General features: G+C 40.6%; 2 protein-coding genes across 3 annotated transcripts; both read left to right on the forward strand.

The window, feature by feature from the left end:
- Positions 1-388: 388 nt before the first annotated feature.
- On the forward strand, positions 389-4453 carry LOC131307164 (F-box protein At3g07870-like). The gene is made up of 2 exons (XM_058333573.1): positions 389-454; positions 3197-4453. The coding sequence occupies exons 1-2, from the start codon at positions 389-391 to the stop codon at positions 4451-4453; spliced, it is 1323 nt and encodes a 440-aa protein (XP_058189556.1).
- A 4148-nt stretch (positions 4454-8601) lies between these two features.
- Positions 8602-10286, forward strand: LOC131308178 (F-box protein At3g07870-like). 2 transcript variants are annotated; one of them, XM_058335009.1, is made up of 2 exons: positions 8602-8763; positions 8908-10286. In XM_058335009.1, the coding sequence occupies exon 2, from the start codon at positions 8953-8955 to the stop codon at positions 10186-10188; it is 1236 nt and encodes a 411-aa protein (XP_058190992.1). In that variant the 5' UTR covers positions 8602-8763; positions 8908-8952; the 3' UTR covers positions 10189-10286. The 2 variants fall into 2 exon arrangements, with proteins under 2 accessions (XP_058190992.1, XP_058190993.1); XM_058335010.1 differs by having other exon boundaries at positions 8605-8725.
- Positions 10287-14768: the final 4482 nt, after the last annotated feature.

Raw genomic sequence — 14768 nt, forward strand, 5'->3', positions numbered from 1 at the left:
ACACCCGATTTTTAAACAAAACTGAAAATTTTGAGGCGTGTGCCCACAACCACTAATTGTAAATTTAGCACTACTAATTGTAAATTTAGATAGAATTTAACACTGTTAATCGTGCCGGTGGAGGTGGAGGTTATATGGGCCAACTGTTAATTAACACTGTTAATTAATAAAATAATTTTGGACAGAAATTAACACTGTTAATTGTGGTGGTGGTGACGTGATGGTGGCCATTGTGGTGGCGTTGGTGCTGGTGGAGTGGTGGCGGCGTTGTGGTAGTGGTGTAGGAGGTTGTATAGGCTGAATGTTAATTAACACTGTTAATTTAGATAAAAATTAACACTGTTAATTATGGTGGTGGCGGCGGCGTGGTGACGGTCATTGTGGTGGCATGGAGGTGGCCATTATGGTGGCGGTGGCGGCGCAGTGGTGGTGGCGTGGTGGCGTCGGCAGTGGTGTTGGTGGTGTGGTGTGGTGGTTGTGGTGGCGACGTGGTGGTGGTGGTGTGGGTGGGGTGGTGGTGATGGTGTTCGTGGCGTGGTGGTGATGGTGGCGGCGGCGTGGTGGTGGTGGTGGAGGTTATATAGGGCAACTGTTAATTAACACTGTTAATTGTGGTATAAATTTATATAAAAATTAACAGTGTTAATTAGAAATTAAAACTGTTAATTAATATAATTAATTTAGACATAAATTAACACTGTTAATTGTGGTGGTGGTGACGTGATGGTGGTCATTGTGGTGGTGTTGGTGGAGTGGTGATGGTGTTGGTAATGGTGGAGCGGTGGCGGTGGTGGCGTTGTGGTTGTGGTGTAGGAGGTTGTATGGGCTGATTGTTAATTAACACTGTTAATTATTGTGGTGGTGGTCATTGTGGTGGCGGAGGCGGTGGTGATGGTGGTGGTTATGGTGGCGGCGTGGAAGTGGCCATTATGGTGGTGGCGGTGGCGGTGGCGGGGCGGTGTTGGTGGGGTGATGTGGTGTGGTGGTGGTGTGGGTGGCGGCGGCGGCGGTGTTCATGGCATGGTGGTGATGGTGGTGGCGACGTGGCGGCGGCGGCGGTGGGGGCGGTGTGGTGGTGGTGGGGGCGGAATGGTGGTGGCGGCGGAGGTGGTATTTTTGTCTCTCTCCAATCGTCTTTTTTTTAAGAGGGGTATTTTTGTCAACAAAATATTGAAGAGGATTTACTGGGCTATAAACTCTTTGGATAGGACCTAGTGGGCTATTCTTCACCCAAGGAGGACCGGCCAGAAAGTTCCTCATGGTCTATCAGGATCCACTGCAGATAATACAATAAAGATCAACCTAGACATCCAAATAAAACAAAGAAAGCCCAAAACCCAAACCAAACCACAAAACCCTAACCTACAAGGGCAGCCACCGCCGTATAAACCACCGGGGCCCAGCCTTACCGTTAAGCCCAGCCGGCCTCACCCAGATGTAGAGACCGGCGACGGGACCCAGCCTACGACAATGAAAGCCAAGGCAAGTCAGGGCCTGAGGGCCAAACCACCACCACCATCAGCCAAAAACACCGAACAACCCCTACAATAAACAATTTTCATCAGCAAGATCACCACCCCAAAACGACGAAATGCCAGCCCCACGCCCGATTGAGAGCTTAGACAGCCGCCGACTGGAATTCGGCACACAAAAGACGACCAAAGCATTACAGCCATGGGAACCACATCCACCCCACCACCACCGGACTGGATCATCACAGATCAAAGCCGCCATCTTCACCGATCATTTTCTGGAATAAAGGATAACCTGCAAAACAGAATTAAAACAACTAACATTACACCTCCCACAACCGTACCAGCGCCCATCACCCACACAATCCAGATCCAGACCCAACGTCCACCAAAACCAGCCACAAGATCGACGAGGAAACGGCGAAAGCCACCCCGCGCCAACCTCTACCCTCCCCAAATTTCCACGGCCATTCGGCCGAAAAGAAAACAGAGCCGTTAGGCAAAACCCTGTCCGTCCAGCAACAGTAAAACGAGGAGGGGTCCAATCTACCCCATCATCTCCGGCCGCCGTCGGACCCAAGGGAGGCCGGTGTCAGGGCGGCGACCAGGCGAGCAGGGAGGTCAGAGACGGCAGCAAGGGCAGTCGGAAGAACATCGAAACCTGAAAGAAGAGAGGAAGAGGAGAGAGAAGGAGAGGGGAGGAGGAGGAAAAATGGACCCGGGGGAGGAGGGATGGAGGGCACCTCCCCCCGGCGGCCACGCGGCTGAGGATGAGCCCTAGAAGAGAATCACCTCGGTTTAAAGAAAGAAGGAGCCCTGGGCCCCTTTTTTTTTTTTCTATTCAGCATCATATTTTGAGGCATTACACGGCTTATTATTACACACACGAAAAAAAATGATGCGCTGTAATCGCTGCCTAAGTACTTGACACATGATTGCAAAATTAATGAAAGTACCAACGGCAAAGAGTTGTATTACTTTTTTTTTTTTTTTGATCAGGCAAAGAGTTGTATTACTAAACGGCTTATTATTAAAAAAACACCGCCAATCAAGAATAATTATTAACGACCGGATTGTTGACTTTTGCTAAAAAACACGGAATGTTCCCTCCCACCCGTCGTGACTATGGACAAAAGACAAATTCGGATCCAATTTATCGTAATCAATTATTTAATATGTTGGTTAACCATATTTTGAAATAAAAAAGAGTCATTGACTTATCAAATTTTCTATCTTCTGCTACATGTATTACGTCAAGCGATACAATGAGTAACTCTCATGATAGGAGTAAAAGCAAGACTAAAAGGTAAAAGCAAGACTAAAAGGCGATCGATATATATATCCTTCATCGACCTAAACTACTACCAAGAGATCCTAATTAGTCGTTCCTCTCTCAAGGTCCATCTTTTCTTCTCGACGTTTCTATGCAGATAACTAATCTTCTTCCATATTTGTGATCAATGTAGAAAAAACGACTTAGATCCCTCGTTACACCCTTGAGCTTTCAATTTTCTTTCTTAACTCTCTATCCTACCCACTAAATCCCAATTATCCAAAGGAGCCTTCAGCCTTCCCCTCTTTTCTGCCCATCTTTTTATGAGTACTCTCTTGAAATACCTAATCAGCATATTTCTGTTGTCGTTCTTCTTTTATTGATGTGAATGGCATTAAGATCTCTTCTTGCCTCTTTTTTATAATTCATCTACTTTTTAATCTACTTACAGGATAATTCCACATACTTGGTTCCTCGTTTATCGAGAACAACGTCTGTGATGGAATTTCGAATCAGGCTTTGGCGGTTGCGGTGGCGAAAGAGGAAAGCAAAAGGCAAAAAACAAAAACAAAGTGTGAGGACTTCAATTCAAGATCTTCCGAGTGACATATCTCTCAACATCCTTAAAAGACTACCCATCACATCTCTCTTCTCCGTGAAATCAGTGTGCAAGGCCGCCTACCATTTGGCTAGCCATCCTGAGCTCATTCTTCATCACCATCATCTCCACAAGAACCCTTACGGGCTCATAATTCGAGTTTTGTCCTCTTACATCAACGAACCCTGCTATACCAACCAATTATTTCTCGTCGATAGTCGGAGATGTTTGGCAGAAATCAATCAGCCGTGGATGAAAGAGAAACACAATCCTGGACCAATGCTCTCCTGCCATGGGTTGGTATGTTTACTATATTACAAGAAGAAACTTTCCCCTTTACGTAAATATCGAGCTTGTTTGTTCAACCCGTTAACTGGTGAACATAAGTTTTTACTTGATCCTGGGCTACCAAGAGTACGGGAATCAAGCCATAATGGCACTATTGTTACATCTGACCAATATTTTGGGTTCGGATTCAATGCAATGACTCGCGAATATAAGTTGGTAAGAATCGCAAAACTTTCATATGAGGATGGTCGGACTTATTTACAGGCGGAGGTGTTCACTCTAGGGAAAAATGGTGGTCAAATTTCTGAAATCGACACCCCATTTGTTTGTCCGTATCAATCATCCGATGTTGTGGTGGGTGGTGCAATTCACTGGCTGTGCAAAGATGAAAATTCAACTGGGTATGATCGCAGGTCGAGAAATATCATCCTTTCATTCGATTTGTTTGAAGAGAAATTTCATCAGATCCCAAAACCGAATTGCGAAGTTTGTGAATTTGGCAAGATATCGGTGTTGGGAGGATGCCTTGCCATAACAGGTGGTTTTAGAGAAACGTGTAGGACACATGAGGTTCATATATGGGTGTTGAAGGAATACGGTGTGAAGGAGTCATGGAACAGAGACTTTGTGATCGGGCAAGGTTGTAGAAGGCTTTATCCGTTATTTCTCTTAAATAATGGCGAGATTGTAATGTCTTGCGGGCCGAAAGCTTTATGTTGTTATGAGCCAAAAGGAGATTTCTTCAGCTATTCGGCTGAACTCGACCAGTCAATTGTGGCGATTTGCCATGCCTGTAGTCTTGTTTCACCATTTGGTCTCTAGCCTAGCTAGCCTGGTTACTCTGTTTTCTGTAATTGATTCATCAGATCTTCTCCGTTATGTTACGATTCGAACACCAATGCTATTTATATTTAAAGGGCTCATGTTTCTTTTTCAGTCATTTTCATTTCATACCACAGCTTCCAAACATGTACACCAATATGCTTAGCCATTTTTTAACTTTCTTTATTAATAAAAAATGGGATTTTGATTTGAGCTTCATTTTTTATTGATAACGCTTTACTTTGTTCATGAAGTTACTAGTAATTTCACGTTAAAAATGAAACTCCATCGGTAAAAATTGGAGTGTGAAAATTAGTTTTCTAAAAAATGACCTTAAGATAAGTGATGTAGGCCTAGGCCAAGATTCGGGAACATTTGATGCTGGTAGAATTTTGGAACAGCCAGTGCTTTGCGCGGAAATTTGAAAATTTTGTATTTTCAACCACAACTTCCAACCACCTTCATCGATCGTAATCGTCAAAAAAAATTTCATCCTTATAATATTATTATCCATTTTGAGGGTGTGGTGATTGAAAATTTTTTTTTTATAGCCTGCATCATTGTCCAAGCATCTCCAACCTTGACTTGCTAATTTTTTTTAAGGCTTATGTGATATTTCGCCAAATGAACGCGTACGTTGTCAACACGTGCATTCACGAGAATGAACCCATCAGTGAACCTAACTGTACATTCCAACTGGACCACTGCATCTAGCTGCTGGTGCGCCAAGGCGTATCTTAGGACAGACTCTTTTGCTTCAACTATTTTGGGCCGACTTTGTTCGCCATCAAAGCGCGTGCTCGTCATGCCCCATACCAGCGCGTACCCTTTCAAAACCCACAACCCATGAGACTCCTTAGCATAAGAAACCCTAGATTATGAGAAGACGACGGGGTTAACGATTGTAACCCTACGCCCACCTCTTTTAAGATCAACCATTTTGCTAAAATGTACCCGAGGGTGCGCATGAAACGAAGCTCTACGTCCACTCCAACTGAGATGAAAAAAGTACGTAGAACAAGGGCGTGTTTGGACGCAAAAACTTGGATGTTTGGAGCTAACAAGGAGTGGAAATAGAAAGAGCCCACTGCAGAAGGCGCGTCGAAGACACACAGCCAAAAGAGGCGCGTGAGGAAGATGAAGTTGAAGAAACCCGAGAATGACTCGGGCGAGTGGGAGTCGAGGATCCACAAGACCGGGTCGGGCTTGACGTTCTGGAGCTCCGAACGCGGGCAGGTGCTGCCGTGCGCGGTGGGGGAGCGGGAGACGATTTCTTGGACGAGCTGGAGGATGAGAGGCAAGAAGGGCTGGCTGGAGGAGAGAGGACACGCTTCGGAACCCAGATGATCTCCTCCGCGTCAGCAGCTTCGAATCCCGACAGGCAAACGGAGAAGGTCAGCGAGCCGTCGGAGTCTGATCCGGACACCCGGTTTGCTATGAGTTGGATCGACTGGGTTGAGCTACTGCTGTGTCGACTCGGTTTGGAAGTGGCGAGTGGGAAGACGAGTTGGGAGGGTGACTCGTCCCCCTCTTGAGTGATAGGGAGTTCACAAATCCATGGCCAGATATCCATGTTTTGCTTGGTGGGGTTTGTCTTATTTTTGGATGGTTTGGAGTTTTGTTTTTGAAGTATGTGTGGAGGTGGCTGAGGGCAGTGGTAGAGGGATATATAGAGAGAATGAATGATGCATAGTTTGCCAACTTGGAGGTGGTTTTAGCCAAGTGAGAGGTGGAGTTCTACTGTTCTAACTGGTGGTTCAGGTTCTTTAGTGAAACTTGTGTGCAGTGTGCCTCATTTTGAACCATTAATTAGGATTGGTCGCATTTATTACTAAAAAATTTCATTGTCTATGTATGCGTACTTTTATGTGGAGTGTGATCGAGGGATGTCTAATAAAATCAAGGATATCACTGGTGATCATTTCGTTATATTTTATAACTACAACTAGTGAAATACATACAGTAAAAGTCAAATATAATTCGACAAGATGATCTTTATCTCATACTAATCGATCAAATCATATGGTCCATACTATAGTATCACAACGTGAGATATGTTTTTACTTGAAATTTTAATTCTATATAGCTATATATATGCGTACTTTTATGCGGAGTGTGATCGAGGGATGCCCAATAAAAACAAATATAGTACTAGTGACAATTTACGATATGTTCAGAGGTTAATAAAATCTCTTTTGACAATAAAAAAAAAATCAAATATAATTTGACAGAACGATCATTATCTCATACTAATCAAATCATATGGTCCATACTAATCACAACGCATGTGAAGGTGATGATGCTGGTACAACTGGAGTGTTTGTTCGTAGAGAGGGAACTCTAGGACTAGACGCAGGTATATACACACGTCTTACGAGGGAGACTTGTAATTGAATATTAATTAATTAATTAGTGAGCTTCTTGAATATTGACCCAGTTTCATGGGCTGGAGGAAATAGATGTTTGCTTAAGTGTATATACAAGTACACGTCATGGACATGGTTCGATTTTCGTAAACATTTTTTTTCCTTTCCAAATTTCATAAGATAGAATAGATTAAGATTAACGAATAACAAAAAAAAAACCAAAAAAAGAAAATTACACGTACATAGATGCATTTTGAAATGGAGAATTATCATCTCCAATTTTGCTACGGCTTTGCGAGATTTAGCATTGGCAGACCAACTTTATCGAACAACTCCCACCCGAGAATTAGCATTGGCTTTCCGAAATGTATGAAAAATTGAATATAGTCCTGTTGTTCAGGCGAGAAAAAATTCTATCTACCGTCACGTAGGCGTGAATCTCATAGGTGTCATTTGATTTGGGAGGATTTCGGTTCCTTATTTTGGCCCTTTTTTTAAAAAGGTGAGGCCCACCGCCACATAGGCGTGCAGTAGGCTATGAGGTCATTGTAGACTTTTTGAAGAGATCAGAAAGCGCTTCAAAGAAACCAAGGAAAATACAAAATCTGTTTTATATTTTTTATTTATTTTTATTCCCAAATACGCTGAAGTTTCCTTGTTTCCCACGGAAACCACATGTTGCCAACTAAGTTCCACGTCGCAAACCGTGTCAGCCTTATCAAAATAGCAAGTGTTTGTAAACCTAGGCTTATGAAAAAATGAATTTTTTGTTAAAAAATTAAAATAATTGCAAATCAATAAATATCAATGAGTTCATTCAATTTGTAAAAAAGATAAGATTTTTTTTAACCAAAAAATATGTCATTTTAAAGGCCGCGGCACGGACATTTATTTAGAGACAGATGGAATAGTAATAAAAAAGTACATGGAATGGTACAACAAGGAATGATGAGAAATCTAGCACAACAAGAATACGCGGCCAAAACAGTCAACTGCGTTCGGACATTCGGTTACTTACCGTATCTAAAAAATGATTTTTGGACATCCGTTTTTATCTTTTGGGGGACATCTAGTTGTGTTCAGATTATGTTTGCTCAGAGAGAGAGAGAGATCAGATTATGTTTGCTCAGAGAGAGAGAGAGAAGCCGATTTTCGAGAATCAAATAACGGAAGGTAGATCAAATTTTGTCAATGGGTATGTTTGGAACTTGGAGATGGGAGGAGAAATGGAAGAAAAATAATGAAAGAGAGAAATTACGGAGAAAAGAAGAAATTGGAGAGAAAATTAAAATTTGTTTTTAAAACTTTCGATTCTCTTTCTTTTGAAATTAACCAAATAATGGAAGAAATATTTTAAAATTTTATCTCCCTTTAACTGATGAAATAATAATTTGAAGAGTCATTTCTCACTTGAAAAGTAAGAGAGTTACACCAAAATTTTATCTCCTTTGGAGGACTTTTTGGTAACATCACTTCAAATATGAATTTTTTTTTTTTTTGGCAATTTTGCTGGCTAGCTACCTCCTTTTGAGATGTTCTAAGGGTACTTGAGATGGATGCGAATTATACACTCCGCAAAATTAAGGAAATTACTGCCGGCCGGCAAAAGGTCCCCTTTAACGGTGAAATAGTATAGTCTTACACGCATTGTTAAAAATCGCACGTCTTATTATTATTAAACACACGGCCAACGAAGAATACTCCGTAATAATTAACCAGCGGAGTGGAGTGCAAGTACAAATATTTTTTTAGCATATAAATACAAGCCTTGGTTTGTTGCAAGGAAATTGATTTTGTTGACTTTTCCTCTTAATGTCTCCTTTACGCTTCTACGCAGCCAACTAATGAGCTTTCAATTTCCTTTCTCAACTCTTTACCCTGCCCACTGAATCCCGATCATCCATAGGTGCTTTCAATCGTCCCCTTTTTTCTGCCTATCTTTATGTGAGCACTCTTTAAATACCTGATCAACATATTTCTTTTGTCGTTCTTTATTCTATTGATGTGAATGGCTTTAAGGTATATATTTTTTGATCGGCAGACATTAAGATATCTTCTTGCCTCTTTCTCTAATCCATCTACTTACAGGGTAATTCCACATACGTTGTTCCTCGTTTATCGAGAACAAAATCTATGATGAAATTTCGAATCATGCGTTGGCGTTGGCATTGGCATTTGCGAAAGAGGAAAGCAAAAAGCGAAAAACAAAAACAAAGTGCGAGCTGGACTTCATCAATCAAATATCTTCCGAGTGACATTTCCCTTGACATCCTTAAAAGACTACCCAGCACGTCTCTCTTCACAGTGAAATCAGTATGCCAGGATTTTTACCGTTTGACAAGCCATCCTGAGCTCATTCTTCATCACCATCATCTCCACAAGAACCCTTACGGGCTCATAATTCGAATTTCGCCGGCCTCATACATCAACGAACCATACTATACCAACCAATTGTATCTTGTCGATAGCCGGAGAGGTTTGGCAGAAATCATTCAGCCGAGGATGAAAAAGAAATACAGTTCTGGACCAATGCTCTCCTGCAATGGGTTGGTATGTCTACTATATTACAAGAAGAAACTTGCCCCTTTACGTCAATATCGAGCTTGTTTGTTCAACCCGTTAACTGGTGAGCATAAGTTTTTACTTGATCCTGGGTTACCAAGAGTACGGGAATCAAGCCATAATGGCACTGTTGTTACATCTGACCAATATTTTGGGTTTGCATTCGATGCAATGACTGATCGCGAATGTAAGTTGGTAAGAATTGTAAAACTTTCATACGAGGATGGTCGGACTTATTTGCAGGCGGAGGTGTTCACTCTCGGAAAAAATGGTTGTCAGATTTCTGAAATCGACGTCCCATTTGTTTGTCCGGATCAATCATCCGATGTTGTGGTGGGTGGTGCAATTCACTGGCTATGCGAAGATGAAAACTCAACTGCCCGGAGTTATAGCAAGTCGAGAAATATCATCCTTTCATTCGATTTGTTTGAAGAGAAATTTCATCAGATCCCAAAACCGAACTGCGAAGTTTGTGAATTTTACAACATATCGGTGCTGGGAGGATGCCTTGCCATAACGGGTGGTTTTAGAGAAACGAGTAGGACGCATGAGGTTCATATATGGCTGTTGAAGGAACACGGTGCGAAGGAGTGCTCATGGACCAGAGAATTTGTGATCAGTCAAGGTTTTATGAGGCTTTATCCTTTATTTCTCTTAAGTAGTGGCGAGATTGTGATGTCTTGCGATTCGAAAGCTTTATTCTGTTATCATCCAGAAGGAGATTGCTTCAACAAGTCCGCTGAACTCGACCTGTCAATTGTGGCGATTTGCCATGCCTGTAGTCTTGTTTCACCATTTGGTCTCTAGCCTAGCTAGCCTGGTTACTCTGCTTTGATCAGTTTGGGACAACTTCAACGCCTGTACATACAAATTTCTGTAAATGCTAATTGTATATTTCTAGAAAATTGATTTTGGCATTCTAGTTTTAGTCATTGTTGCTTCACTTTGTGTGTTGATCATGTGAGATTGCAAAACAAAAAGTGCAGTGTCACTGGCTAAAATTGAAGTGCCAAAATCACATCCTATTATATATATCTATTGGAGTGTATCCATATATTAGCTCCTTGATATCAACTAAGATACACTCCAATAATATCTATCATGATGTTATATAGGCGTAATTCGGAAGTATTTTTGTAATTAGCATTTCAGTGATACGGATTTGGAGGTTTGATAACGTTTAGTCCCATATTGGTTGGAAGCTAAAACCTCATGTGGTATATTAACACACTCATCAAGAACTACGTGGTACCTCCTTAGATATGTTTTCTCAGGCAAGTGTTTGGGCCGAAAGGGGGTCTATGATTAGCAAGGTCGGGTGGTTGCAATTTTAGTTGCACATGATGAATTTATTTGGTTAAAGCATTTGGAGTTATTGACTGTATTTCTCCAAAGCTTTAAAACTAAGAGCCTTGAAGCCAATTGCACCGCTTGCCAATTTTTGGCTTTTTTTCCAATTGTGCCCCCTACTGGACAGCTGCTGGTTATGATGTCGAGGGTGATTTCGTCTTTTCACAATAAAGGAATAAGGTGCTCCCAGCCACACCTTCTCTCTTGGACACAAGAGAGCCACGTGTGATTTTGATAAAATAGCAACTTCCCCTTTTTCTTTGAGGCTAGTTTACATCTTTTCTGTTATGTTACGATTCGAACACCAATGCTATTTATATTTAAAGGGCTCATGTTTCTTTTTCATTCATTTTCACTTCTTTTTTATTTTATGTTTTTGTTTGTTTTTTTTTTTGTGTGCCCCTAGTCATAAGACTCGTGAAATGATACTTGGCTAAGGAAGACTAATGTATGGGCCAAAGGTCGTTGTTGTAAAATCCTTAGCCATTTTTCAACTTAGATTTTATTAATAAAAAATGACCTTGAAATAAGTGATGCAGAACAAGATTCAGAAAGATTTTATGCTCGTAGCCACAACTTCCAACCACCTTCTTTGTAATCGGCCAAAAAATTCCACTCGTTATAATATTATTGTCCACCATTTTGAATTTTTTAGGGTGCGGTGATTGAATTTCTTTTATAGCCTACGTCAAGGTCCTAACAAACTAAGGTCCCATTCTGTTAAGGTTCTTATTTTTAAGTGCTTATTTTTCACTTTACAAGATAAGTCATTATCTCACAATACATCATCTTAAAATAAATAAAAAGAGTGCTTATTAGAAAAATAATATTTTAGTTAGTAGAACACACCCTAAATATTTAAAAGAAACTTTTATGTATACCGGGGATACCAAAGGTCTCCGGTTTAATTTTTCGGCCATTTTTTGATAACATTTGGATAATCAGCTCCGTTCATTTTGTAGAGTTCGGCAAGAACTTTAACCACACCAAAAATCGTGTTTATTGGACTTTAGTAGATACATGATTGGCACATGTGAAAATTGTCAAAAAATAAAAATAAAAACAAAATTGGGTTCTAATTCAGTGTGTTTTTTGACCCAGTTTTGGTTTTCTTTAATTTTTACATGTGCCGATCATGTATCTACTAAAGTTCGATAAACATGATTTTTGGTACGATTAAAATTCTCACCGAACTCTACAAAATGAACGGAGCCGATCATCCAAGTTTGATCGAAAAATGGACAAAAAATTGAAAGTGGACCGGAGGGAATACCTGTGAGATCCCATGCACATCGGTACTCCATGGGAAAAAGAAGGAAATGATTTATAAGTAAAGGTCGACTAGCTACTGTATGACTTGAGGTTAATCTTTTGAGTCACGTTATTAGATGAATGGTTAGCAGATCAGTTGGGGCGAGTTGTTATAATTGGTATCAGAGCACAACCATGGTCTACATGGTGGGGGGTCACCTCTAGAATCTGGTACGAGCACATTGATTGTGCTGTACAGAATTAAGTACCACACCGTGACCATTAGGGGAAGATGTTGGGCCAATGCAATGGGAATGTTGCAGCCAAGGTGGGATCCCACATCCACTACGCCAAATTTTAGTATTAGCGGCATGAGAAGACTGCCGTTAATAGTCCCAAAACCGCCGGTAATACTCAAAACCGCCGGTAATAGTTCAAAAACCGCCGGAAATAAACCGCCGGGAAAACAATTGTCGGAAAAACAAAAGCGGCATTAGAAAACCGCCGGTAATACTAAAAACGGCAGTAAAGAACCGCCGGTAATAATACCGCCGGCAATAAAATCGGTGGTTAATTTTTTTTTGCTTTCCCAGGAATCGAACCCGGAACCTCCGGGTCCTATCGCGCGTGTGCTACCAACTGGGCTGACTCGCATATTGCGTCATGTAGGATAAATAATAATATTTATATTATACGGGTCAGTATTATTATAAACGGCGGTAATAAACCGCTGGTATTAAAAAAACCGTATATTCTATTATTTCCGGCGGTATTTTAAAAAACCGCCGGTAAAAGTTTGTAAAAACGGCATTTTTAAAAAAACCGCCGTTTTAGGTAGTTATTCCCGGCGGTTTTACTAATGCCGGTAAAAATAGCTTTTAACGGCAGTTTTTTTACCGCCGGTAATAATACCAACGGTAAAAGCAATATTTGGCGTAGTGATCAGTACTCCATGGGAAAGAAAAAGGAAATGATTTATAAGTAAAGGCCGACAAGCTACTGTATAACTTAAGGTTAACTTTTTGAATCATGAAATTAAATTCTTTACACCGCCGGTATAAATATTTGTTTCCTCCAAATCAATTATATTGCGTCACGTCGCCATATTTTATTGATTGGATCACTGTTTTGCAACGTAACGCAATATGATTGATTTAGAGAAAACAAATATTTACATCGGCGGTGTAAAGAATTTATTCTACGTGATTAAGCGAATGGTTAGCAGGTCAGCTGGGGTGGGTCATTACAATGAGAATAAATTCTTTACACCGCCAGTGTAAATATTTGTTTCTTCCAAATCAATTGCATTGCGACACATGTCAAAACAGTGGTCCCAATTAATAAAATATGGCGACGTAGCGCAATACAATTGATTTGGAGGAAACAAATGTTTACATCGGTAGTGTTACCCAAATTATGCAACCTAGAGGGGGGGTGAATAGGATTGCTAGTAATAATTACCAATAAAAATTTATCTCTAACAATATATGCAAACAATAAGTATGCAATCAAAATAGAGAGATAGAGAGATAGAACCCGTTTATAGTGGTTCGGTCCGGATTTGTCCACGGTCCGGCCCTACTCCACTTCTCCTCAAGCAATTACTTGAAGGTTAGACTAATCTTTAAAAGATTACAACTTGTAAGTCTTGCGGGTGCTTACAAGAACCGAATGCCTCTAGCTTTCCCGAAGAGCTAGCACAACCGCAAGAATTTTCTCCGAAAACTTCTCAAAAACAATAACACCCAAATTCCAACCCGAATTTGGTCTTCTAAGCTTTCAAGTGTTTGACTCAAACACTCACTTAGGAAATACAAGTATGTGAAGAAGGTATGAAAATTATCGCTCACGACTTGTACAAATTTTCTCTCAAGAATAATATGAAAGTGGAAGAACAATGAGAATTTTTGGCTTTGATCTTTTGAGAATTTGCTCTTGCAATAATATGGAATGTTGTAGCTTGTGTGTGTACTCATTAATGAGTTCTTGATGCCTTATATAGCCATCCATATGCTTCCTAGCCGTTGGAAACTAGCCGTGGAAACTAGCCGTTGGAAACTAGCCGTTTGAAACTAGCCGTTGGAAACTAGCCGTTTGATAGAGTGGTCGTCCGGGTGGTCGTCCGGTTGTCACAGCTTTCTGTTCAGACAGCCGGCTTGTCAGCCGGTTCGTCAACCTGTGGCTCACAATTTCATCTAAATAAATCCGTTAAAGCATGTATTGAGCTCAATAAAGTCTTTGTAAATATAAATCATGAATCCAAGAGACTTTATGCTATATTTCAAGGTCACGAAAATATTTAATTCGGGAATCGACTTTTCGATAATTTTGTATTTGCCGAATAAAAATATCATTGAATTAATCATCAAAATAATTAATAGAAATGCATATAAATTTTCACAAATTATAATGCATACATTTTTCAACAATCTCCCCCTTTTTGATGATGACACAAAATGATAGTTTTTATTCAAGTAGGAGTTATGCCAATCTCCCCCTTAATACATGCACCAAAGCAGTTATCTATGATCAACGAGTAATAGCAATAATCATCAGATCATAGCAAGCAATTTTTTAAATTTGCCCAAAATGGCAAGATAGATCAATTAAAACTTGGCTTTTTCTCCCCCTGTGACATCATAAAAAAAAACTAAAAAGAGAAAAACAATAGGGCCATGGTTCCAGCACCATGCCGCTCTTGCCCTGTAGCACTCTATCTTCGTTCATTGAGAGCTTGGCGTCCTTGATTTTCGTATTCTCGAATAATGGCTGCTACAACGGCAGCT

Source organism: Rhododendron vialii, chromosome 11a (genome assembly GCF_030253575.1).
Source record: "Rhododendron vialii isolate Sample 1 chromosome 11a, ASM3025357v1".
NCBI classification, from domain to species: Eukaryota; Viridiplantae; Streptophyta; class Magnoliopsida; order Ericales; family Ericaceae; genus Rhododendron; species Rhododendron vialii.